The sequence below is a fragment of the Siphateles boraxobius genome, unplaced genomic scaffold, assembly GCF_051911475.1.
Source record: "Siphateles boraxobius isolate OS27281-9 unplaced genomic scaffold, OSU_SipBor_1 130, whole genome shotgun sequence".
Taxonomy (NCBI): domain Eukaryota; kingdom Metazoa; phylum Chordata; class Actinopteri; order Cypriniformes; family Leuciscidae; genus Siphateles; species Siphateles boraxobius.
In genome coordinates, this window is record NW_027508734.1 from 4,955,278 (window position 1) to 4,981,595 (window position 26,318).

Below are 26,318 nucleotides of genomic sequence, written 5' to 3' on the forward strand. Positions count from 1 at the left end.
GTTTGCTATGTAGCCATAGGTGTCCCTGTCAATCCTCTCAGTAACTCCAAATCCTCATCTGTCACTTCAGACAAGGCTCTGCATTATACAAAATTAATGTCTACTTGTATCATAAAAGTCCAGATTACTGGTACTCCAACGCCGCAGTAAGTTATTAGTTCATCAATTTGGTATTTATAAAGCATAAAGAACTACTCACCTGTCTTTGCTGTAGTGACAGAAGATGGGTTTCCGTTTTCAGTCTGTCTTCGCCTTCGCCACTACAACAGATGTTACAGGCAGCGGTGTTATTTTTTTTTTGCCTCTTGGCTTATGCCACTGTTGTGGCAGGCTTGTGCAGGACTGGGCTGACAGACTGTTAATGTTTTGGGCTTTGTGTAGGTCCAGGGTATAAATAAGACAAATGACATGGGCGCAGAAACATGTGGAGCTAACGTTATGCCGTTACAGCACACTAATAATGTCACAGTAGTTAGCTAACGCTTGCTAGGATGACTTACTGATTGTGACGTTATAAATGTATACTACTTTTGCTTTTTAATTATTTAAATAGTGAATAGAGAGCTATATACCCAGTTTTACAGGAACAGAGTTGTTCTTTAATGTTGTTATCCTCGGTCAATCGCCAGGTGATGCGGTAGTTCACTTTTTCCCTGTGACCTGTAGGCTATAGCTTCAATCTTGATTTTATTTTTTTTATTTTTTTCGAGTCAGGTTCACATCCTGAATATATCCCTCGAAAGCATATTGCAGACCTTTCTGTCTGCTTCTGTTGAAGATCAACAAATTATTTTTCCAGAAATTATTCACTATTTCCCCAGGGAGTGCACAAATTGACAGTGGAAGCACCATGGCTGGAACCGGTTGTTTGTCGGACATAGGGACAGTAGCTAAGGGGGGCTGGTCTTTGTGAAGGGTCAATTGACCTATGGCTAAGCCACGCCCCCTCCACTCACTCGGACAACAGTCGGTGACAGGCGCTATGGCAGCTGTCACAGTAGGAGACATTTCACAGGAGGCAATTGATGATTTTTGGAGACAGAACGATTATATAGATTATATTTTGGTAGAAAGTTGTCTAAAATGTTGTGCTTCAATATGTAATTAATGGGTCATGATCAAATTAAATATGTACAGGTCTAAGTTGCATACGTTTCCAGGACAAGCCTTTTTACCATCTTTACCAAGAGTACCTCTCCGTTAGTTTGGTGCTACATTATTTACAATACATGAATCATTCAGCACAACAAATTTGCTAACATTTGTTATCTCGGTTATTTACAAATACGTTAATGAAGCTAAAAAAAGAAGAAAAAAAGAGCTTTAGATTTGTCCACAAAACACCATTTTTCATTCTTTAGAGACACAGATTAACTGGAGCAGCCTGAGTACAATACAAAGATCGCTGTTTATATGAGAAGATTCAATGTTCAGATGTAGTTTCTCTTAATCTGAAGAATTTGAGTGCACGCTTTATAGCCAAGCTCATGTGTGGAATAGAAAGAAGTTCTATGGTGGAAAATATTGTTTTGCATTGTTGCTGTTGGAGGTCTGTTCTACTGTTAAAATGTCAAAGTACCATGTTCCTCACATTCAATAAATTTCAAGATATTTGTGATGTCTTTGCCTCAGCTTTACTGAAAATTAAATAAAAAGATAATCATGTTAATGAGTAGAAACATGTCTGTAGGCCTACTTATAGAATCACTCTGTCAATGTAAAGACCATTTTTCATTCTTAGGCCTGAAATAAAATTGCTGTCAAATTCATATAGTTTTAACAGTTGTGTGGCTCTGAGCATCTAAATGACAGCTTTAAGTATCTTACAATGAAATACCATTAAATTATGACATACTGTACTAAGACATTGTTTTATGCTTAGATGATTGTTTACAAATTATGATACAAATGTGAGACAGACATTTATTACACTTTTTCGGATATACACATTCATTTCAACTGTTTATATATATATATATATATATATATATATATATATATATATATATATATATAGACAATGTGATAAGGAATAAAACTTTGGTTTGTATTTTTATTTTGCTCGTATATTACAAGCGAAACAGAACAAGCAATTGGAAACCAAAACCAATATAACGTCAAGCTTTTTGTTCGAGAGGCAAAGATGAGAGCTACATTGGCATTTTTCTTGGACTGGTCGACTTAGTAGCGTTGTTAGACAAGGTGTTTGTGGAACACTTGAAAAATGCTAGTCTTCAAGGGTACATCGAAGACTGTGCAAAATGAGCTTTTGGATTGAATGCTATCAGTCACCAGGAACCAAATAATGGAAGAGGTGAAGTCAGCTTGATTCGTACCAATCCAAATCCCACCAATAGCAGCAAAAGTTGATGTTACATATGATGACGAAAGCATGTTAGTGCTAACCCTCCCGGAACCCACAGTCACTAAACTGCTTACTAACTATCAAACTATCTTCTTGTGTTCTGTAGAAGAATCGTCCCTTTAACAGTTAATGCAAATGACACAGACAAAACTAAACAAAATTAAATATTGTTTACAGCTGAAAGGAACCTAGCTATATGAAATATTAATAATCAAGAATAACCTGTTATGATTAATTATGAATATTTGGGTCAGTTAATTGGATTAACTTGACATGGCTAAATTAATATTACAATCAATTAATCAGTTCGTCCAACGAACTCTTTTGATTATTAATTTATTCCAAGAAAAGGGTATCTTCCCTGGCCACAGAAGACTATTCTTATTTCTTATTTCTTAGCATGTACAGCGTTTTGAGCATGTAGCAAGATTTAAAAAAAAAAACGTAAAGGGATTTCGTATTGCAAGCAAATCAGAACCAAATACATAAAGTGCATAAGTTTAATTAACTAAATCATAAACATAATTTAACTAAACACACATACAGAAATAGAGAAATAGGTTAGTGATAGGCTGAAATTGGAAACCGGAAGAGGGACTATGAGAAGAACCATCAGAATTTCATTTTCACATTTCATTGAATTGAATACTTGCATTTGTAGTGGGAACAATTCTTGAAGTTGTTGAAAATTTAAGTCGTTGATGGTTTTGGCAGTGTCAAGTGGAAGTTGGTTGAGAGTTCTCTTTCTCCAGGAACGCATGGCTGGTTTGGTCACGGCCTGGGACTCTGTTGAGGCCACGCCGAGCACCCAGGAGAAGTGAGGAAGTCGGAAGAGTGTGTGATTGGAGTCGTTGTTGGTTGGAGTCTTCGTTCCAAAACTCCCGAGATTGTCCTTGGTTCTTTGTGAGAGAGTCTTCTCTCTCCTGCCTGAGCCCATATCTGCTTGGATCGAGGCCTGCTGGGCCCTGGGGCCCCCATGGAGGGGGAGGGGGTTCCCCAGTCTCACCAGAACAGTGTTGTGGCTGGATGAAAGAACTAAGAGAGGGAGGTCACATGTGGACTGTCTCTCATAAAGCCTGGAAAATATCCTCCCCTAAGGGTTGAACTCGACCAATCAGAAAGGTGGCTTGTCTGAGAGGGAAAGTGGCTCTTAGTTGATTTACGGGTCTTTGTCCCTAGCATGGTTATACCTTCATTAATGCTCTGATAGCTATAACACATCCACACTGCATTCTAAGTGAAGGTGATGTACATCAAAGTGTGAGTCATTAAATGAGCATTACTTAGGTAGGAGGCATGAAACAGGTGAGGTTACATTGATCGTTAGTTGGTTGTATACCAGGATACATACCATAATATATACCTAATAGTACACGAGACAGTAAACCATTTACACTGTTTCTTTCACAGTTTTATGCATGTTCATTTATAGATCAGTTAGTCTATGATTAATGCAGCAAAGTCTGTTTTAAAGAGGGTTTCTGTTTCATAGTCTCTCTCTTGAGTATGTGGCCACATTCCTCGGTGGTCGTAAAATCTCCTTATCATGCCCTGTAACATGACACTGTTTCTGCCCTTGTGTTTGTTCATTTGGGCTGTTAGTTTTGGAGTTTCATAAACCTTTTTATATAATGAATAATTAGTGTGTGTCTGATTGGTCCATACCCTACACAGCATTTATTAAGTTAATGTTATTTTGGCCTCAGTCTCTAATGTTTTCAAATGTTGAAATATTTTATCTATTCTAAACAATAGTAGAATTAGTTTGAAAAGCCAGATGTGTTTCTAAGGCCTAATGGCCTATGTGACAGGTTTTGCATAGTCAGGGATTTTCTGGTAAACACCAGAGGATGTGAAAGAATAAGACCATTGTTAAGAGGTGTTATGTAGAGGTTTCTTGCCTCTGGGAAGAGTTGATTGACCTTGGAGAATGTTAAATGTTTGCCTAAGAGAGAAAGTTTACCATCAATTGGCATAATGCCACAATTAGGCAAAAATCTTACCAGACGTTATGTCAGGTTATTGTGAAATAACAGATAAGAACAAGGTATAATAATTGCGCCTTGGCCAAAGGAAAATGCAGATGTTCTGCAGGCATCTCGGCTTTGTTCCTTTTATTCAATAGTCTTATTTTGATTTCTGGAACTCTTGAGCTTCATTTGCAAGAAAGGGAAGACAATTTTCCAATAAAAATAGGAAAAGCCCCTGAGTTTAGGCATCATTTAAAACAAGAAAAACAATGAATATATTTAACATAATGGCCTACATGCATAACTATGCTGTGAATTAGCATGCCTAGTGGTTAAAAGGAAATTATGACCTGTGCTTTCGCTTGCTTTAAAGGTTGTATCAGCGATTTCAGGCCCAAACAAAAATTATCACATTCATCTAATCTTTCCTAACGATCCGCTAGCTGCCCGCCCCATAAGCAGGCTGTCAATAAACCAAGTCTCTGTAGGCAGCCTAGGCTCTGAGATCTGCAAACAAAACAAATGGGTACAACCACCACTCAAAATCAAAATAAACAGTGTTCTAACCAATCACCGACAAGGGGCGGGTGTTGTTTGTTTTTGCGCTCGTGCACGGCGCCTGCACGCGAACTCGGAGCTGAAGAATAAGGCAGCGTCTATCAACCCTGTTATCAACGGACCAGATACATTTAACATGGAAGAGGCAATCCCCAAAAAGAGAAGGAGGATTAGGGCGAGGGAATACCCTCGTTTTTCGTCAAAGAAACAAATAATAATCGGGAAGGCTTTTAAACGGTGGAGAGAAATTTTTTAAATCGGACGCCGAGGTTGCACTGTTTCTTTTGGACAGGTGAGTAGCTGCTAGTGATGACTTTTTTGTATGTGAACTGTGTGTGAAAATATAATTCTTTAAAAAATATGAGTGAAGCTCGACTAAACTTGGATAGCTCTAGCGAATATCAGATTGTAGGGAGGGATTTAGTGTGTGAGATTGGCATGCTAGTGAGCGAGTTGATTCTGACGAATTGGAATCCGTTGAGGGAGGGGCGAGCTAACTTTGTTTGTTTGGGATCTCGCTTCAAACACAAACAGAAGTGACTTCACCCACAATCGCTGATACAACCTTTAAATGAGCAACAATTTCCATCATTTCTATTCACATGGTTCCAGGAGATGAATGGCGAATCAGGAGACAAAAATACTTTATTACAATTAAAATGTTTATGTCGTGATATGGTGTTGGTCTATGTCGTGGAAAGATTATAATAGATAAGATTAATTATGTTACTAGCTATAAAGTTCTGATTTTATATTTCTATCATGCTTCTCATTTCACTGTTTAAAGATGACTAACTTTCCATTCTAGGTCTAACAATAAAACAAAATAAATATTCCTTTTCTTTTATGATAGGGCGAACTTTCAATATGAACTAACCATCTAACAAACTTTTAACTCAGTGTAATGTAGGTCAATGTAACTTTGAAGATGAACTGAACGTTCTGTTTTACTGTATTAGGACATGATTGACTAAAATCTTAACCCCTTACAAGTTGTATTTAAGGATACAGGATATTTTTGCTGATGTCACTAACAAAGAATAATGAGGGGAGGGGCTTGTTTTAAACAGTGTAACCAATCATATTGATGGAGTGTGACTTGATCAGTCATAAAGAGATAATTAGTCATGATGATTCTATTTTTTTGTGTCTGACATTATCTTATAAAACATGTTGTATTTCTTCTTTTGGGCTGAGGTTCTCTGAGTATTGCTCGAGAAACTCCCGGCCGTAATAAACAGCATTTAAAGGAGGAAAGCTGAAGTCTGGCTGTCATTTAAAGCTGGGCAGCAAGAAAACAAGCAAGTTAGAATTATAGGGTTAAACTCGGCTGTTGTCGACTGTAGACTCGCTGGAGTATAGGATTAGACGGATGCTGTAGTCGAGACTCGCTGGAGGATAGGTAGGGAGCTGAAGCTGTAGTCGACTGTAGACTCGCGGAAGTGTGAACCTAGCTAACGTCAATAGGCGCGCTAGAGTATAAGTTCGTAATAGGATAGGTTAGGTTTAGGGAAAAATCCACGACACCTACATCAACCTGTTTAATGAGATAAAAATTAGATACTCTGCTGACCGAAGATGATCGAGGGCGAGACGGAGACTCCGGATGATGTTTGTGTGCTTCAAGCTGCCCAAAACAACAGCTGTATGAAAGCTCATAACGCCCCTAACTGATGCTGGTTTCATTAAAGTCTCTTTCAGATTGTTTGCTGAGCACACATAGGACGTGTTCAGGCTTTTATCACATTTTCCATTAAAACTATCCATCAGATTTGCACGCTGCTTTTCCCCGCGGCTGATGCTCGCCTTGGATTTGGTCTGACGAAGGCAAAAGTAACGCTTCCTCTTTGCGTTTTTTAGTCCCCCATGAAAGCCCAGTACCTCTGCTTGGTGTTCACTTTGTTTTGACTGAATCAAACTATTTAACAGCTCCAGTTTTGCTCCAAATGTAAGAGAAGAAAACACAAGCGTCAGCGAGCAGCGAGGCAGGGTTGAGTCTACGAGGTTCTCATGTGTTATTTAAGACCGCAGCTCCGCTCAAGCGCTGCTACTCATTGCTGAAACCTGACAGCGTTTGGAAGACTTCAGACATAGAGAGAGAAATGGCAGAAACCGCCCCAGCCCCCGCTACTGCAACTCCGGCGAAAGCGCCCAAGAAGAAGTCCGCTGTGAAAGCTAAGAAAGCAGGTCCAGGCGTCGCCGAGCTCATAGTCAAGGCTGTGTCCGCATCCAAGGAGAGGAGCGGTGTGTCCCTCGCCGCCCTGAAGAAAGCTCTCGTTGCTGGTGGATATGATGTGGAGAAGAACAACTCCCGCGTCAAGATCGCCATCAAGAGCCTGGTGACTAAAGGTACCCTGGTCCAGGTCAAAGGAACCGGCGCCTCGGGCTCCTTCAAGCTCAACAAGAAACAGAGCGAAACCAAGACTAAACCCGCCAAGAAAGCGGCTCCTAAAGCCAAGAAACCCGCAGCCGCTAAGAAGCCCAAAACTGTAGCAGCAAAGAAGCCCGTCGCTAAGAAATCTCCGAAGAAGGTGAAGAAACCCGCCGCTAAAAAGGCAACGAAAAGCCCCAAAAAGGCTAAGAAGCCAGCGACTCCGAAGAAAGCAGCCAAGAGCCCAAAAAAGGCAAAGACAGCCAAACCCAAAACGGCAAAACCTAAAACCACGAAGCCCAAAAAGGCAGCTCCCAAAAAGAAATAATTTACTTTTTGTTCCTCAACGGCTCTTTTAAGAGCCAACCACTTTCTCTGAGTTAAAAGCAAAATCCATGTGACCAAATAACGTTAGCTAAGATGTGGCTTTCGACCACTTAAGTTAGATTCATGCAATCAAACGTGAACAAAGTCACCAAGTTTAGATACATTTTTATTATTAATTTTTTTTTTTAATTGCTGAAAAGCTTATGATGGTTCAAACAATTATCACAGTCCAAATAAGATCTTGTATGAAAGTACTGAATACACAAAATACTATGCTGGAGAAATGTGGCAGATCTGGCAATACAAACAACCCCCACACTTTTGGTAGGAACAGCGTATAATATACATTTTTGTACTCATTTGAATTTGCTATCAAACATTCAGTGTTTTTTCTCTTATGTCTTAATTGTCAAATACTTTGCGATCCTTCTCGCCAAAAAGGGGGTTGGACTTTGCAAGAAAGTTCAGTGATTGGTTTGAATCTTATCCAAATCTAAACCAATGGGCGACTGTCACTCTCGTATAAAGTACAGTATGTTGTACATGCTCAATTTCATTAGGTTAACTTTATCAAAGAAGGTACTAATAACTGATCTTATAAATGACTGGCAGAGGCAAAACCGGGGGAAAGGCTCGCGCTAAGGCTAAGAGTCGCTCTTCCAGGGCGGGACTGCAGTTCCCCGTCGGCCGTGTTCATAGACTTCTCCGCAAAGGCAACTATGCCCATCGCGTCGGTGCCGGAGCTCCGGTGTATTTGGCCGCTGTGCTCGAGTATCTGACCGCTGAGATCCTGGAGTTGGCTGGAAACGCCGCTCGGGACAACAAGAAGACTCGCATCATCCCTCGACACCTGCAGCTGGCGGTGCGCAACGACGAGGAGTTGAACAAGCTTCTGGGCGGCGTGACCATCGCTCAGGGTGGTGTGTTGCCCAACATTCAGGCCGTATTGCTCCCCAAGAAGACCGAGAAGCCCGCGAAGGGCAAGTAAACAGAGGGAAACTTCACTTCAAACCAAAGGCTCTTTTAAGAGCCACACATTTTCTCTAATAAAGAGTGATTTCATTTGTCCGATTTTCATTAGAATTTTTGTTAAACTTTGGTAATAGGTGAAGAGAGCCAATGACTCAACAGTTGTACTATACATAATTAAAATCTATAATAGTGCCACAGATTGGAGCTTATATTCCTTACTCAGTTTCTCAATTACGCCGTTTGTATTTTTAAAATCTGACTACATGCATGTCCCTAGATAATTTCAGTGAGTAATATATTGTATTATCAAGTCTCACTGCACTATTTGTAATGATTTAATGAATGTAGCAGCTATAATGACAGTGCATGGCTAAAGAGATTTAAACTGGTATATTGATATAAATACAAATTGCCTCTGGACATCCGCCTTGCACCTTCCATTTGTACTTTTAAATTAAAATTGAAAACATATCTCTATTGCCTGGCGTTTGATACTTGATATCCTGTCTCAATGTTTTGTTTTTGTTTGGTTTTATGCTTCTGTGCTTTTATTTATTTATTTTACTTTACTTTGTTCAGCACTTTGGATAGCTTCGCTATGGTTAAATGTGCTTTATAAATAAAATTTACTTACTTACTTACTAACAAATAAATGAAACAACGTGACGATTACGTATATGTACATATCTCCGTTTTTACTTTGTTCCACAAGTCCAAATCTACAATTTCAATAAAATATAATAAAAAATCCCTTACTTGTTTTTACTGTACAAAAATAAAACTGATTTTGCCAATTCTTTTTTCAAAGGGAAACATATTGTATTTGCGAGGGAACCACAAACTGTCGTGTCTTGTTTGAAAACAGGAGGCGAACAGCCATTGGCCAACTGTCATTTACTGACGCTAGACAATAACCAATCGAATGCCTCTGAAGCAAAACCATCCAATGAGGGCACAGCAGCCCTAGGCTTAAATACGCGCTGTGTTCCAATGAACTCATTCATTTGCTTCATTCCTCATCCATTCGTTTGTTCAGTTTAAAGTAGTAACTAAACTCATTTGAAACAATGGCGAGAACCAAGCAGACCGCTCGTAAGTCCACCGGAGGAAAAGCCCCGAGGAAACAGCTGGCCACTAAAGCCGCCCGTAAGAGTGCACCCGCTACTGGTGGTGTTAAGAAGCCTCATCGCTACAGGCCCGGTACCGTGGCGCTGAGAGAGATTCGCCGTTATCAGAAATCCACTGAACTGCTGATTCGCAAACTGCCGTTCCAGCGTCTGGTGAGAGAAATCGCTCAAGATTTTAAGACGGATCTGCGCTTCCAGAGTTCGGCTGTCATGGCCCTGCAGGAGGCGAGCGAGGCTTATTTGGTGGGTCTGTTTGAGGACACCAATTTGTGCGCCATCCACGCCAAGAGAGTCACCATCATGCCCAAAGACATCCAGCTGGCCCGCCGCATCCGCGGAGAGCGCGCTTAAATCCACAGCCGTCATACAAACCCCAAAGGCTCTTTTAAGAGCCACCTCAATATCACTATAAAAAGACGATTTCTCTTTATTGAACTCAAATCTAAATTCAGTTTTGTTAATTGCGCAAACAGTTCTACTTTAAGTTAAAGGCCACAATAAATTGAGTTTTATCAACAAAAACATTATTGTAATAAAAGTAACACAATATTTTTTGTTCAATACAATGTTCTTGCCTTATCCTTTAGGATTGGTTTTGGAGGTAACGAGGCTGTTGGTTATTGAACCCTAAGAAAAGATCGGACTAAAAGTTTCCTAGAATTCCTCTGGAGAGAGTGTACCAAGCTTTAATGAATCTGGCGCCCATCGCTGGACATTTAATTTGCACTTTAGGATATATAAGTATTTCTGAATCGCCTTACTATCATTTCTGCAATTTCATTGGTTTAAATCAGGAGAACCGAATGGCAATAAAAGTGTTCATGTCCTGACATGTAACTATGTTGCTAAATTCTGGGGCAGTTTTGTAGTGATCTCCGTGCGGTTCTGGTCCAATTTCTAGCGGATTTTTGTTCATACTGTGTGCGTACATATTAAAAGTAAATTAAATACTCTCCAATGTATATATTGGTAGATTTAATTGATTTTATGTTGCTATATTAAACGTTTGTTTATTCCTTTGAGGTAGTCAATGCACATGTAATCTCAATCGCACATTCATTTCAGCATAAAATATCCTGAATTAGACATGCTGATTTAAAGTGAATGTGTATAAATCTGAGGAAATATACAGCTGCTACACTTGTATAAATACCCTTATATGTATGCTATTGCATTACTTTTATATTGGTCAGTTATTACTGTTTCTGCCTCATGGTTGTATCTATATTCATTATTATTTATAGAACCACACCCATACTGATGTATGAATCAAAAGACAACAGTAAAGAACTTTATTGTGGACATGGATGGACCAAGTGATTTATTGTTATGCCTGAACAATATGTATTGGTGGTCACCTAGATCCACACCTTAAAGGGATAGTTCACCCAAAAATGAAAATTCTGTCAGTATTTACTCACCCTCATGTTGTTCCAACCCTGTAAGACCTTCGTTCATCTTCGGAACACAAATAGGCTTTATGCACAGCTTCACTACTTCCTGAACTTCAGCCAGTCCTTTGTTTCCTGTCTGTCATTATTGGACAAACTGATTAGTCCAGGTGTGCCTGATTATTGTTACTGAGGCCAGGCACACCTGAATTAATCAGTTTGTCCAATAATGACAGACAGGAAACAAAGGGCTGGCTGAAGTTCAGGAAGTAGTGAAGCTGTGCATAAAGCCAATTAAGATATTTTTGATGAAATCTGAGAGCTGGATCACTCCTCCATAGGCTTCTAAGGGATTGACACTTGTTCCCCGAAAAGTTATTAAAGACATTGTTAAAATAGTCCAAGTGACTACAGTGGCTCAATCTTAAGTTTATCAAGCGACGAGAATACTTTTTGTGCGCAAAAACAAACAAAAATAACGACTTTATTTCAACTATTCATTTCTTTCTCTGGGGGCCTCGAGTCAGTTAATGTAGTGTGATTGCGTAAAGCTACGTCACACGTAGGCTCATTATTTGCCAACGCTGGTCATCTGTGTGATGCGTGTGACGTACAACAAAAGAAGCTTACGCTATTACACTAGTGAACTGACTCGAGCCCACAGAGAAGGAAATGAATAGTTGAAATAAAGTCGGTATTTTTGTTTGTTTTTGCGCACAAAAAGTATTCTCGTCATTTGATAAACTTAGGATTGAGCCACTTTAGTCACTTGGACCATTTTAACGATGTCTTTAATATCTTTTTGGGGCTGGCAAGTGTAAGAAGCCTATGGAGGAGTGATCCAGCTCTCAGATTTAATCCAAAATAGCTTAATTCTTGTTCCGAAGATGAACGAAGGTCTTACGGGGTTGAACAACATGAGGGTGAGTAAATACTGACAGAATTTCATTTTTGGGTGAACTATCCCTTTAACAACTTTCATACAGGGAGCTCTCTCTGATTGCTCTTGATGTTGTAGTGTGTGTGTGTGTGTGTGTGTGTGTGTGTGTGTGTGTGTGTGTGTGTGTGTGTTCTGTGACTGTGATTTGTTCATCTCTCTCTCTCTCTCTCTCTCTGTGCTGTTAGTTACTTTTGCTACAGTTTGATCTTGACAGTGCCCTATTGATCCTATAAAACTTCATTATTTGAAAAGCTGTAGGTTGTGAGTGCCTTATTTTTGTAGGCCAAAAGGCCACCACTTTTTCTCCTGCATTAATAAGGAGTATAGGGTATGTCATTGTATGTTTTGTCTTTTATTTTGATTCATAGGGAAGTTTTTTTTGTCTTGTATGGAAGTTAGTTTCTGTTTGTTTATTGTATAAGTCATTAGCTCAACCCGGAAGTGTTTTTTTTTTTTTTTTTTGCTTTTGGTTGTGTTTGTTTAAGAAATTGATTTAAATACTCAAATATCACTGTGAAAATAGCCCAGAGAACAAGAAAATAAAAATCTGTAAATACGAAGTATTTGTTTGTCGTTTGTTACACTCTGACCTAAACTATGTGATCGTAACAACAGCTTTCTTATTGGAAAAGTCAGAAATCAAATACATTTAACTCTTCCAGAAAAAGGTTACAGGGGCATTCAGCAACTATTTCAGCTTAATAAAACCGTTTAGAAATCATTTGGATGATTTAATAACCTGTTCTGGTGAGAATGGTGACTTTCCCCGCTCCCCCCGACATTCCGGCGGAAAACTAACCTTGCAACATGAGGATTAACGTCCCGGTAAGTTGGAAATAGGAAGTCTCGGGAGAAGCGAGAAACACAAACTGCTTTATGGCAAATCGACATAAACACACACGCCGCCCTCAATGTGTATGATGTATTACCCACCTCGGTAGACATAGCTCCACATGATAAAGTTGGCCGGCTCCAATAATAACAAGTGCACATGAGCAGCGGTGGGGGGAGAAGGGTGCTGCAAGTGAGTTTTATTACGACAGTGTTGTGAAATATACGCCTCACAGCTGTAGGGGGAGCTCGCTGAGAAAACATGCGACAACAAAAGTGAAAATCAGCTAAGAAATAGCTAGAGTTACCGAATGCCCCTTTAAGAAAGGCTTACACTTATGTAAAAAATGTTTTGGCCAGAAACAAAATTAGATTAAGTAAATGAAAAAACTTCTGATTGTTCTCTTTCACATCAATGTATAGTGTTTGTAGAATAATATTTTCATATTTCAATGAGATTTCAGGAATTATACCACAGAAAAAAAAAAAATGTTTTTCCAAAAATTCTTACTCACAGATTTAGATAAATCTTCAGTCTGGAGACCACAGAAGGAGCAATTTACGTTCAAGTCGTCAGAAATAAACCTAACAAACATTTTGTGGGATAGCAACAATGTATCATTTTATAAGACACTTCTTTGATCTTGTATAAACATATTTTTTGTGGCAAAGCCCCACACTGTAGCCCAGTTAATTTCACCATTAAGTCTATTCCAATAAAAGATGGCATTGGGGCAAGAGACAACATCTTTCTGGAACAGAGCACAAATACTCCTGTTGTTTAATTTAGTGGTAAGAGATAATTTACCAACATGTATCAGATAAATTTTTTGTATCTTGTTATTTTGTAGTTTGTTTTTAAATCCCTTCATAAACATAACAATCCCAGAAGGCATAGCTCCAAAAACAATAGCTAATTCCTTTGGTCTAATTGGGAATTTATATTGTGACAAAAGTTATTCATATTTCAATGTAATTCCTTGGTCATTAAATAAATAACTGACTCACGAAAAATATATTTAAAAAATGAACTATATTTCCATAAATAGTATGCAGAATGTGATGTCGGGGGTCCTTGGAAATTTTTCTCCGCTCTAAGGGGTCCCTGGTCCCAAAAAGTTTGAGAACCCCTGCTTTCTGGACTTCAATGGAGTGTAGGAGAGGCTTCTCGCTGCAGATCCATCCCCTCCTCTCTGAATGTAATTTGGGCAAGTGGCGTAATTGATGAAGTTAGACTGTGCAACCGAATCCTAACACCCACCCACAACTCTATCCCTCCACCCATTATATCCACAGAGGTGGAGCTGAACTACGTCAAACTCAACCCGTGACGTAGGAGAGGTGGAGCTGCATGTAATTTGCTGAGCACCAGTAGGAGAGTAGCGTGTTCGAGTTACGTTTAATAGAACCGCCCATGAATTTGGTTTCAACTAGGTCCGCTAGCCGACTATAACCCTCTGTTCTCCAGAGTTTGCAATGTTTTCTGTTTTGTGTATTGACGAGAGTCTGTTGAAATGTCTGGAAGAGGCAAAGGCGGTAAAGGACTCGGGAAAGGAGGCGCAAAGCGTCACCGAAAGGTTCTTCGTGATAATATCCAGGGAATCACTAAACCCGCTATTCGTCGTCTTGCTCGGCGTGGCGGCGTCAAGCGTATTTCCGGGCTGATCTATGAAGAGACGCGCGGTGTGTTGAAGGTGTTTCTGGAGAACGTCATTCGTGATGCTGTGACTTACACTGAACACGCCAAGAGAAAGACCGTCACCGCCATGGATGTTGTGTACGCGCTGAAGCGACAGGGACGCACCCTGTACGGGTTCGGCGGTTAAGAGATTCACGAAGAAGAAAAACCCAACGGCTCTTTTAAGAGCCACCCACATTTTCTCACAAAGTACACATTTCCAAGTGGTTATAAATATATTAAGTGGAGTTAGACGAGATGAATCATTTTTGGTCTTTACATTTAGGAATACAATTCCAATTATAAAATTTCTCATTGGTCATATGGTTATTAAATGTGCTAATATGATCTCTCCTGTTCATGTAGTATGCATTTGTTTTTCAGGTTGATTGAACAACTGAAATGCTTAATTTACTTTAAATATTTAATACTGCAGTGCATTGCATTACGGAAGATGCGGGACAAAGAAACATGATAAAATGGGGGATGGTAGAAGGACATGAGGCGATGGGCGGGACTAACATTTGTAGCCTGTGATTGGTTGTCCTACAAGTCAAGAAACTTTTATAAACTTTTAATTTATAGCCAATCAAATCATTCTATGGGTTGGTCCAGGAAATCTAGCAAACAGAGATCGCTGTTCTTCCCTTTCGAAATTAGCATAGAGCAGTGGATAAAATCCGCCTGCAGTTATACAGTTTTATTGTTCCTTGCGTGTCATCGAACGAAGCATCATGCCTGAACCAGCAAAGTCCGCACCCAAGAAGGGCTCGAAGAAGGCCGTCACAAAAACCGCCGGCAAGGGCGGAAAGAAGCGCAGAAAGTCCAGGAAAGAGAGCTACGCGATCTACGTGTACAAAGTCCTGAAGCAGGTTCATCCCGACACCGGGATCTCCTCCAAGGCGATGGGAATCATGAACTCTTTCGTCAACGACATCTTCGAGCGCATCGCCGGTGAATCGTCTCGTCTCGCTCACTACAACAAGCGCTCCACCATCACATCGAGAGAGATCCAGACCGCCGTGCGTCTGCTGCTGCCCGGAGAGCTGGCCAAACACGCCGTGTCTGAGGGCACAAAGGCTGTGACCAAATACACCAGCTCAAAGTAGAGCGAGCTCCGCTCAAAACAACACAAAGGCTCTTTTAAGAGCCACCCACAATGTCTTTAAAAAAGAGCTTTAGTTTTTCCTTCACCATCTTTGGTTTAATAGAAAAAAATAAGCTTTATCGTCGGATAATTTGCTGCCTTTGATCAAAAAACGACTGTGATTAGTTATTAACCTAAACGTTTTAGCTCCATTAGATTTTTTCATTAATAGAAGATTGTTAAAACGCTCAGTGAAACCTTTTAGGTAAGTAGATTATGTGTGTGTATTTTTTTTTTTTTAATATATTACATATTACTCCCCTGTAAGCTGACTTCTGCTGATGAAACCGTAAACTATGCAGTAAAATGTGATCTAATTCTGACTCCCGGTCTTTATTCATCATATCTGGTTCTGGGTCTTTGACTGTAAATTCCCTTACTACAGGTCCTTCTCAAAAAATTAGCATTTTGGGATAAAGTTCATTATTTTCCATAATGTAATGATAAAAATTAAACCTTCATATATTTTAGATTCATTGCACACCAACTGAAATATTTTAGGTCTTTTTATTGTTTTAATACTGATGATTTTGGCATACAGCTCATGAAAACCCAAAATACCCACAGTCAGCTGCTGGTGTTGGTCTACTGTGTTTTATCAAGGGCAGGGTCAATGCAGCTAGCTATCAGGAGATTTTGGAGCACTTCATGCTTCCATCTGCTGAAAAGCTTTATGGAGATGAAGATTTCGTTTTTCAGCACGACCTGGCACCTGCTCACAGTGCCAAAACCACTGGTAAATGGTTTACTGACCATGGTATTACTGTGCTCAATTGGCCTGCCAACTCTCCTGACCTGAACCCCATAGAGAATCTGTGGGATATTGTGAAGAGAAAGTTGAGAGACGCAAGACCCAACACTCTGGATGAGCTTAAGGCCGCTATCGAAGCATCCTGGGCCTCCATAACACCTCAGCAGTGCCACAGGCTGATTGCCTCCATGCCACGCTGCATTGAAGCAGTCATTTCTGCAAAAGGATTCCCGACCAAGTATTGAGTGCATAACTGAACATAATTATTTGAAGGTTGACTTTTTAAATTTTTTTTATTAAAAACACTTCCTTTATTGGTCGGATGAAATATGCTAATTTTTTTAGATCGGAATTTGGGGTTTTCATGAGCTGTATGCCAAAATCATCAGTATTAAAACAATAAAAGATCTGAAATATTTCAGTTGGTGTGCAATGAATCTAAAATACATGAAAGTTTAATTTTTATCATTACATTATGGAAAATAATGAACTTTATCACAAAATGCTAATTTTTTGAGAAGGACCTGTATATATATATATTCGTTTTTTGTTTTTCACAAATCTAAAGCACATTGCTGTATTTTTACTTGGAGACCGGCAAAATAAAACTAAAAAGGGCACTGGAGCTTATATTGTTTTTTTTGTAACATTTGCAAAATAATAAATGTTATGCAGTAGCTACTCAAGGAGTTTGAGAGCCCTTTTTCAAACTGTTCATATTTGTGGACGATCCTAATCTGTTTTGACTGAGATTAATAACAGGAATGTGACAGATCTAGGTAGCTGCTCACAAATATTTGTGGTGGAATGGGATCCAGACATGCAAGCAATGACTGTCAAAGATAAAATTTGAATGAGGAATAACAAATTAATAATAATAATAAAAAATAATTATTGAGACAAATTAAAATATCAAGTAAGTTAATAAAATCCAAAGTATTGTATCTAACAGATGAATATTATGATGATTGGATCTTACAATTGGAAATAATCAAACAAGAGCATATAAAATATTTATGATATATGATTAAAGAACTCAACATGTAAATGAATAAAAATATATAGAGAATAATTAATAAAATAAATAATATGAATAAACACATCATAAACATTGACCATTTTGGATACACCAGTTTGGAAAATGTCACTGTTGTTTTGTTTGATTAAAGATATTCCATCTGAAATGAGCATCATAAATAAAGGGTACTGGAGGCATTTTTATTATTAATTAGTCTGTTTTTTGATCTGTTAGCTTGAAATATAATAACTGTGGAGTATCGCACATTCAATACATATTCAATATATCAGATAGTGGCGTCTGTCTCAGCTTTTACTGACAATCTAGTTTGAAATAATCATGTTTGTAAGTAGAAACATATGTGCTAAAATTGCATCACTTTGTCAGTGGAAATAAAATATAATACAATATAATTTCTTATATTGATATAGGCCTGTTATAAAACTTTACACTGCTAACTTACATCACATTAGCCTACTCATTACTCACTTATATCACACTAATATTACACTGCTCCCTTATATCACACTTATATTGGACTGCATGCTCACTTATATCTCATACTCATTACATAACTCACTTATATTAAACTGCTCACTCATATCACATTATTCCCTTATATTACACTGCTCACTTTCGGGATGGTCAACGTTGCCACACATTTGAACGACAGTTACGTTGTCACAACGCTGAGGTAAGGAAGAAGTGCCACATCTAGTCCGTCTGAATGATTATGTGACATTTTGTGGCCTGTCCGAATTAGCCTTGAGATGCAAATGTGAGAGTGAAGACTCAAGCTATGCAGGCATTTTTTGTAGACTGGTTGATTTAGCGTTGCTAGACAAAGTGTTTGAGGAGCACTTGAAAATTGCCACAGTCTTCAAGGGTACATCAAAGACTGTGCAAAATGAGCTTTTGGATTGCATGCTATCAATCATCAGGAAGCATAATGGAATAGGTGAAGTCAGTTAGATTTGTAGCCATCAATTTCCCACCAATCGCTGCAAACGTTAAGGTTACATATGATGCCGAAAACACGTTAGTGCTAACCCATAGAGATTTGTATGTAAGTCTTGTCGGGAACACTCCAGCGATTCTCAGTCTCGGCCAGAGGGAATTTACCCAAAAAGGAGCGGTACTCCAGAGTATGTGATATCCAGAGGCGTGATATCCGTGATATACTATATATCCAGAGGCAAAACAAACAGTGTAAAGATAATCAATTATTCAATTAATTTAATCTATAAACCAGTTCTGCAGAAAAGGATGTCATCGTCCAGCTCAGTTTAGTTCTCATACAGCAGTGTCAGATCAATAATATTATTAAATATGAATTGTCGCAACTAAGCAAGCCAGAAAAAAACAACTAAAAAATACTTTAGAAACCAGGCTCAGTTGGGGGGCCAGATCTCCTCTGGCCAACAAATGAACACGGTGTCATTATGATTCAGGCAGCATTACAGATCAGAGTTCAGGTCAGTAACATTCAAATACAATATTCCTCCAGGGCCGCGTTGTGAAAAAGCAGCGTAAGTCTAAGTTGATTGAAGAACAATTGCCGGCAATGGGCTTTACGGCCAACATATGGCTTATGATGCATTTGGGAAACGCCGCCCAGTTCCTTTTGCTGGAAGATCGGATTCATCATGCCGGGCTGGCCATTAGGTTTGTGCAGAGGACCTGTCTGGTTCTTGTGTCTCTGCTGAGGATCGGTGGCGGTGGCTGTCATGTCGACGAGGACTTCACAGGAGATCTTACTCTTCACGGTCTCTGCTGACATTCAGGGTTGCGTTGTGGTCGTGTGTAGGTGCAGGTCCACCATCTGAATCTGGATATGGACTGGATCGGGCTGACTATGCTAACCTCAGGATAAGGTTTAGACAGACAGACAGACTAATATTACTGTAGATGCCATTTTCTTACAATGTAACAAGTACATCAGGTGTTATAGGAAGTGTTCCCGGTTCCGGTTGACCTATATGCCGCCTAACAAATATTTAACATTTGAACAATATAAAGTAATAATTTGCTCATTGTATGCCAGGTTAAAAGATTTTTTTGTTCTAGATTTAAGCTGAGAGTATATCTGCTTCCAAAACAAGGCTAGGAAGAGGGTTCGGGTGCTAAATAGGAAAAGGATCTACCGCCTGCAGTTGATTTTGATATAGTCATTATCAACTGGCCACAATTTTAAGATCGCAACAGAAGGACTATAAGGACTATAATGTGTTAAGACCTCGTTCAAGTACTGAGGAGCTAAACCATTTAGTGATCTGAAAGTAATTAGCAAGATTTTAAAATGTTATGTAATTTTAGGGAGCCAGTTGCAGTCTTGACAGTACGACAGAACGTACTTGACAGTCATACTGCCTGGTTCTGGTAAGAACTCTAGCGGCTGCGTTTTGGACCAGCTGGCATTTGTTTATTGAGCACACAGGACAACCACCCATAGAGCATTACAATAATCTAGCCTTGAGGTCATGAATGCATGAACTAACTTTTCCGCATTTGTCATTGAGAGCTTATGTCGTAATTTATATATATTTTAAGATGGAAAATGCACTTTTACAGATGCTAGAAACGTGGCTTTCAAATGAAAGAATGGTATCAAAGAGCACACTCAGCTTCCTAACCGACGACGAAGACTTGACAGAGCAGCCGTGTTAGACACTATTCTACTGTAGGTTATTAGTCAAGAACAAAGACAAATAATTATCTCAAAATAATAGGATTGGAAAGTATAATTTAAAAATCACATATTGCTTGAGTAATTTTATTTTATTACAAAGTTTTTTTTTCTCCTTCCCATTGATGCTTCAAATTCCAATCCAAAGTCCAACCGCCATAAATCAGACTAGAAAAAGAAGATTATAAGGAGTAAACATTCAAAGACCCAGAACCAGATATGAAGAATGAAGACCCGGAGTCAGAATTATAAAAAAATTAAAGAAAAGTTTTACTGACGATAGTTTGCAGTTTCAACAGCAGAAGTCAGCTTCAAGACTCTCACAGGAGTTCGTAGGCCGCCCCGCTTACAGTTACAAAGATCATAGCAGTTATACCATTTCCAAGGTCTAAGCTACGTCATTGCTTACAGGATGAATGATTCTCATTGGCTATGAGATAAACACAGTAATTTTCCACACATATACAGATAGACTGAAGCATATTTCCATCGATTATGCAGCTGAAGTTAGGCACGTCATGACCTTCCAGGTCACAGATTTGAGTTGCTGTGTGCCAGCATGTCCAGAACAACAACTCAGTCAATCTCCAATAATGCCAGTGGTTCCTTAACCTGTAACCAAGGCGACTAACACACACACACACCGACACAGAGCTTTATCCAAGGTTGGATTTGGCCAGGCTCTAACTATAAACAGGAGAGTCCTCTCAAAACATCAAGATAATGCGTTCTTTCCCTCAAGGATAGCTAAACTTTAGTCTAACTGGAAAGTAAGGCTTTAACAAAGAAATGGTGCCTTAAACTATTGTCTTCAATGACCCCTATATGTTTTAACACATTGAAGACCTTTCTCAAACACAAAACAAGTCCCCATTTCATTTCTGGAAGCCGGGCTAAATAAGCTAGCACTGTTCCTGCAATTCAGATATCAAATACAGACATTAAAGAATACATGAAAAGAACATTTCAGTAATCACACTGCTTACTTTTATAACAAAGTAAAATCTCACAAGCCTAGAGAAGTCATTCAACTAATTTAATATTTAGAAGGAAAAAATATTGATTAATACCTTGATTATAATTACTCATTACATATACAATGAAGCAGCAGTGGATTCCAATCCACCCTCTTCACTGTTAAGACTGAATGAGATGACAGAAACCATTGAAATATTGAACAGATGATAAGAGAACATGGATTCCTAAATAGTAATTTAGGCCTAATGGTGTGGATTTTGACTCACAGTAAATATGTGCAAAACATTGCTGAACTGAAGTGGGGAAACAACAATTTAAACAACCTCCAAATTACATTAGCAACAATAAAGACTGCAGGTCAAAGACTGCCCTCTGTTCAGAGTTAGAGAGTGGCCCTTAAAAGAGAAAGAAATACAGTGTGGCTTTCATATAGTAGATTTTGTACAGCAGGTTGATCATTTAAAGGCTTATTTGGGTATCAATATAAAGTCGCTTCATAGGGTTTCACCAAAGATTTCTGTCGTCACTTACTCGCCCAAATGTTGTTCCAGACCACAATGGCTTTCTTTCTTCTGTGGAACATTAAAGATAATAATTTTGTCCATACACTGAAAGTCAGCGGGTCACTAAACTACTTACTATCAAAATATCTTGTGTTCTGAAAAAAATAGTCCCTTTACTAATCAAGGCAAATGACACAGACACAATAAAACAAAGTGAATATTTTTTTACAGCATTTAATAATCTTGATTAATGTTACATATTTTTTATCAGTCCCTGATGTTTTCAAATTGGAAAAGCCCCTGAATTTAGGCATAAGAGGCGGAATAAACTTCCACAAAACTGAGGCCTGCAGCAAAACAACATCTTTAAATTGTTTTAACATTATTAAATGCGTTCTGTTATAGTGTGAGCAAGTCCGAGTGGAGACCCAGATGCAGTGGTTCGGCTGAAACTGTAACAAACAGGACGAGATCAGCCTAAAAACCTGTAAAACCAACACTAATCAATTATCCTCATCATTTCAGTTCACATCATCATTTAAAAAAAGAAAAACAATCTGTCTAAATAAAAATATCAAACATAATGGCCCATTGTACATACATGACTATGTTGTGAATTAGCATACGTATAGTGTGGTTAAAAGGAAATTATGACCTGTGCTCTTTCTTTGCTGAGAATTTTTTTTCTCATCATTTCTATTCACATGGTTCCATATAAGAGAAGAATGGCGAATCAGGTGACAGAAATACTACAATTAAAATGTGCATTTCGTGATAAGATGTTGGCCTCATCAACGATGTGTTTAACGTGTTTAATGAGATAAAAATGGATACTCTGCTGACCGAAGATGATCGAGGGCCAGACGGAGACTCCTCCGGATGATGCTTGTGTGCTTCAAGATGCCGAAAACAACAGCTATATGAAAGCCTCTTAACGCTCATTACTGATGCTAATTTCATTAAAGTCTCTTTCAGACTGTTTGTTGAGCATACATAGGACGTGTTCAGGCTTTTATCACATTTTCCATTAAAACTATCCATCATATTTGCACGCTGCTTTTCCCCACGGCTATTGCTCGCCTTGGATTTGGTCTGACCAAGGCAAAAGTAACGCTTCCTCTTCGCGTTTTTTAGTCTCTAATGAAAGCCCAGAACCTCTGCTTGGTGTTCACTTAGATTTGACGGTGACAGACTATTTAACAGCTCCAGATTTGTCTCAAATGTAAGAGAAGAAAACACAAGCGTCAGCGAGCAGCAGACACCGAGCGGGGCAGGTTGAGTCTACGAGGTTCTCATGTGTTATTTAATACCGCAGCTCCGCTCGAGCGCCCTTATTCAATGCTGAAACCAGACAGCGTTTGAAGGACTATAGATCATAGAGAGAGAAAGAAATGGCTGAAACCGCCCCAGCCCCCGCTGCTGCAACCCCGGCGAAAGCACCCAAGAAGAAGTCCGCTGTGAAAGCCAAGAAAGCAGGTCCAGGCGTCGGCGAGCTCATAGTTAAGGCTGTGTCCGCATCCAAGGAAAGGAGCGGTGTGTCCCTCGCCGCCCTTAAGAAAGCGCTCGCTGCCGGTGGATACGATGTGGAGAAGAACAACTCCCGCGTCAAGATCGCCATCAAAAGCCTGGTGACTAAAGGTACCCTGGTCCAGGTCAAAGGAACCGGCGCCTCCGGCTCCTTCAAACTCAACAAGCAGCAAGCTGAGACCAAGAAGAAACCAGCCAAGAAAGCGGCTCCTAAAGCCAAGAAACCCGCAGCCAAGAAACCCGCAGCCGCTAAGAAGCCCAAAACTGCTGATGCAAAGAAGCCCGTCGCTAAGAAATCACCGAAGAAGGTGAAGAAACCCGCCGCTAAAAAGGCAACGAAAAGCCCCAAGAAGACAAAGAAACCTGCGACTCCTAAGAAAGCAGCCAAGAGTCCGAAAAAGGCAAAGGCAGCCAAACCCAAATCAGCGAAACCTAAAGCTGCCAAGCCAAAAAAGGCAGCTCCCAAAAAGAAATAAACATGTAGTTTGTTCCTCAACGGCTCTTTTAAGAGCCAACCACTTACTCTTGAGTAAAGAGCAAAACTCATGTATTTGAATGATTTGTAAATTCTGGAATCAAATAGCCAAGGTGTGACTTTCTCGTGCAACCAAACAAGTCACCAAGTTTATGTGAAACTCAAGTAAACCATTCTGATTGATACGAAATTGATTGAAAATGGCCAAAAAGTTTATGAGAGTTCAAACAGTGATCACAGTCCAAATAGGATGTTGTGTAACAGTACAGAATACACAAAATATTATGCTTGAGAAATTTGGCAATACAAACACCGCATAAAATAATGACATTAATCAAATTATATTACATTTAGAATAACAATACTTTACAGTATCAGATCTGGTCAATATGAACAGAATATAGTCTGAGAAGTGTGTAGCACTTCTGGTAGGAACAGCGGATAATATTTTTTTTTTACTTAATTGAATTTTCTTTCAAACATTTCAGTGATTTCATCTCTTCATTGTTAGTCAAATACTTGATATCATTCCCGCCAAAAAGGGGGTTGGGCTTTGAAGGGAAGTTCAGTGATTGGTTTGAAACTTTTCGCAGTCTAAACCAATGAGCGACTGGCACTCTCTTTTAAATACAGTATGTGGACGTACTACTGAACTTCTTATCTGTTAACTTTTTCACAGTAGTCTGTTGTGGTAACTAGTTTAAAAAAAATGAGTGGAAGAGGTAAAACCGGCGGAAAGGCACGTGCTAAGGCCAAGACTCGCTCTTCCAGGGCGGGACTGCAGTTCCCCGTCGGCCGTGTTCACAGGCTGCTCCGCAAAGGCAACTATGCCCAGCGCGTCGGTGCCGGAGCTCCGGTGTATTTGGCCGCTGTGCTCGAGTATCTGACCGCTGAGATCCTGGAGTTGGCTGGAAACGCCGCTCGGGACAACAAGAAGACCCGTATCATCCCTCGACATCTGCAGCTGGCGGTGCGCAACGACGAAGAGTTGAACAAGCTTCTGGGCGGCGTGACCATCGCTCAGGGTGGTGTGTTGCCCAACATTCAGGCCGTGCTGCTGCCAAAGAAGACCGAGAAGCCCGCGAAGGGAAAGTAAACAGAGGGAAACTTCGCTTCAAACCAAAGGCTCTTTTAAGAGCCACACAATTTCTCTTTGAGAGTGATTTCATTCATTCGTTCTTTATTTAAATTACTATTAAAAACCGCTGCCGGAATGGATTGACTGTTATTGTACTATAAAATGCTGACATAAAAAATGGGCCACAGGTCAGAGTTTTAATTTAAAGTATGACTGGAAATACACATGGCCCACAATTTTTTGTAACCAATGTATTTTTAACTAGTCTCGCTACACTTTGTTAGGATTTAATGTGTATTATTAAAATTAATGGTTATATTGGCATTGTCAAAATATTTAAACCAATTTATTGATGTACAGTGTTATGCACACCCATAATGTTTCCCCCCCCCCCCCCCCCCTATAGCACATTTATAAAAGCTACTTAAATGTCCTAATTGAGCTAAGGCTTAATCTGAGACTTGCACCAATGCTACATTTTTCTAAAGGTCATAATCATTTGGTAACATAAGTATTCATTACTTCAACAAGCTCATTGTTTCTGCTTTAAATTATTACATTGTTTAAATTAATACATTTTTAGCTAACTGATGAACATGTCTGAAAACATTACCTCTGATAACAATCACATTCAATTGTAATGTGGACTCATGTATTTTCAGTAAAGCTTTGGAACGATGTGTATTGTGAAAAGCACTATACAATTAAATGTGAATTGAATGTTAGTCATTAACTATATAAACATTTTGATGATATCTGTATCTATGTGTAGACCAGTGACCTCTGAAACTACACTGATAAAGACCGACTTTAATTTATTGCTATGCTCGAAACCAGACAGTAGAGTGAAAAAAGGTTATTTAGCATGCTTTACATAGTCATGAAATATACATACTAAAAAACAAATATAAAAATTATGAAAATTAAGAAAATGGAGAAATGAATGACGTAGTCAAAACTTTAAAGAAATATATTAAAAGTAGCAAACACTATTGAGAATAGTAGAAAGGGGGTTGGGTTTGGAGGGAAGCTCATTGATTGGCTCGATGATGTGTTCAGACACCAGCCAATAGGAGATTAGCGAGCTTACATTTAAAACGCATAACACAGCTATTGTAAGTGTTACCTTTGGTAAAGATTAACAGCCATAAACTACAATGAGTGGAAGAGGCAAAACCGGGGGAAAAGCTCGCGCTAAGGCCAAGAGTCGCTCTTCCAGGGCGGGACTGCAGTTCCCCGTCGGCCGTGTTCACAGGCTTCTCCGCAAAGGCAACTATGCCCAGCGCGTCGGTGCCGGAGCTCCGGTGTATTTGGCTGCTGTGCTCGAGTATCTGACCGCTGAGATCCTGGAGTTGGCTGGAAACGCTGCTCGGGACAACAAGAAGACCCGCATCATCCCTCGACACCTGCAGTTGGCGGTGCGCAACGACGAGGAGTTGAACAAGCTTCTGGGTGGCGTGACTATCGCTCAGGGTGGTGTGTTGCCCAACATTCAGGCCGTGCTGCTGCCCAAGAAGACCGAGAAGCCCGCGAAGGGCAAATAAACTGACAGAAGCTTCTCTTCAAACCAAAGGCTCTTTTAAGAGCCACCCAATTTCTCTAAGAAAGAGTGATTTCATTTGTTA

General features: G+C 39.5%; 6 protein-coding genes and 2 pseudogenes across 6 annotated transcripts; all 8 read left to right on the forward strand.

Annotated features, from left to right (window-relative positions):
* The first annotated feature begins 6,988 nt into the window (after window positions 1-6,988).
* On the forward strand, window positions 6,989-7,592 carry LOC143736740 (histone H1 pseudogene; annotated as a pseudogene).
* A 551-nt stretch (window positions 7,593-8,143) lies between these two features.
* LOC143736744 (histone H2A-like) lies at window positions 8,144-8,722 on the forward strand. The gene has a single exon (XM_077227394.1). The coding sequence runs from the start codon at window positions 8,193-8,195 to the stop codon at window positions 8,577-8,579; it is 387 nt and encodes a 128-aa protein (XP_077083509.1). The 5' UTR covers window positions 8,144-8,192; the 3' UTR covers window positions 8,580-8,722.
* An 879-nt stretch (window positions 8,723-9,601) lies between these two features.
* LOC143736742 (histone H3) lies at window positions 9,602-10,087 on the forward strand. The gene has a single exon (XM_077227392.1). It carries the CDS (start codon window positions 9,631-9,633, stop codon window positions 10,039-10,041), a length of 411 nt encoding a protein of 136 aa, XP_077083507.1. The 5' UTR covers window positions 9,602-9,630; the 3' UTR covers window positions 10,042-10,087.
* Window positions 10,088-14,366: 4,279 nt separating this feature from the next.
* Window positions 14,367-14,724, forward strand: LOC143736534 (histone H4). Its single transcript, XM_077227226.1, has one exon. The coding sequence runs from the start codon at window positions 14,367-14,369 to the stop codon at window positions 14,676-14,678; it is 312 nt and encodes a 103-aa protein (XP_077083341.1). The 3' UTR covers window positions 14,679-14,724.
* An 86-nt stretch (window positions 14,725-14,810) lies between these two features.
* On the forward strand, window positions 14,811-15,684 carry LOC143736533 (histone H2B). The gene has a single exon (XM_077227225.1). The coding sequence runs from the start codon at window positions 15,265-15,267 to the stop codon at window positions 15,637-15,639; it is 375 nt and encodes a 124-aa protein (XP_077083340.1). The 5' UTR covers window positions 14,811-15,264; the 3' UTR covers window positions 15,640-15,684.
* A 7,312-nt stretch (window positions 15,685-22,996) lies between these two features.
* LOC143736535 (histone H1 pseudogene) lies at window positions 22,997-23,616 on the forward strand (annotated as a pseudogene).
* Window positions 23,617-24,303: 687 nt separating this feature from the next.
* LOC143736745 (histone H2A-like) lies at window positions 24,304-24,711 on the forward strand. The gene has a single exon (XM_077227395.1). The coding sequence runs from the start codon at window positions 24,325-24,327 to the stop codon at window positions 24,709-24,711; it is 387 nt and encodes a 128-aa protein (XP_077083510.1). The 5' UTR covers window positions 24,304-24,324.
* Window positions 24,712-25,847: 1,136 nt separating this feature from the next.
* Window positions 25,848-26,283, forward strand: LOC143736746 (histone H2A-like). Its single transcript, XM_077227396.1, has one exon. It carries the CDS (start codon window positions 25,851-25,853, stop codon window positions 26,235-26,237), a length of 387 nt encoding a protein of 128 aa, XP_077083511.1. The 5' UTR covers window positions 25,848-25,850; the 3' UTR covers window positions 26,238-26,283.
* The last annotated feature ends 35 nt before the right edge of the window (window positions 26,284-26,318 follow it).

What these genes read in the sequence shown, in the direction of transcription:
- LOC143736746 (XM_077227396.1), top strand. Translation starts at nt 25,851, where the DNA reads ATGAGTGGAAGAGGCAAAACCGGGGGAAAAGCTCGCGCTAAGGCCAAG.
- LOC143736742 (XM_077227392.1), top strand. Translation starts at nt 9,631, where the DNA reads ATGGCGAGAACCAAGCAGACCGCTCGTAAGTCCACCGGAGGAAAAGCC.
- LOC143736533 (XM_077227225.1), top strand. Translation starts at nt 15,265, where the DNA reads ATGCCTGAACCAGCAAAGTCCGCACCCAAGAAGGGCTCGAAGAAGGCC.
- LOC143736744 (XM_077227394.1), top strand. Translation starts at nt 8,193, where the DNA reads ATGACTGGCAGAGGCAAAACCGGGGGAAAGGCTCGCGCTAAGGCTAAG.
- LOC143736745 (XM_077227395.1), top strand. Translation starts at nt 24,325, where the DNA reads ATGAGTGGAAGAGGTAAAACCGGCGGAAAGGCACGTGCTAAGGCCAAG.
- LOC143736534 (XM_077227226.1), top strand. Translation starts at nt 14,367, where the DNA reads ATGTCTGGAAGAGGCAAAGGCGGTAAAGGACTCGGGAAAGGAGGCGCA.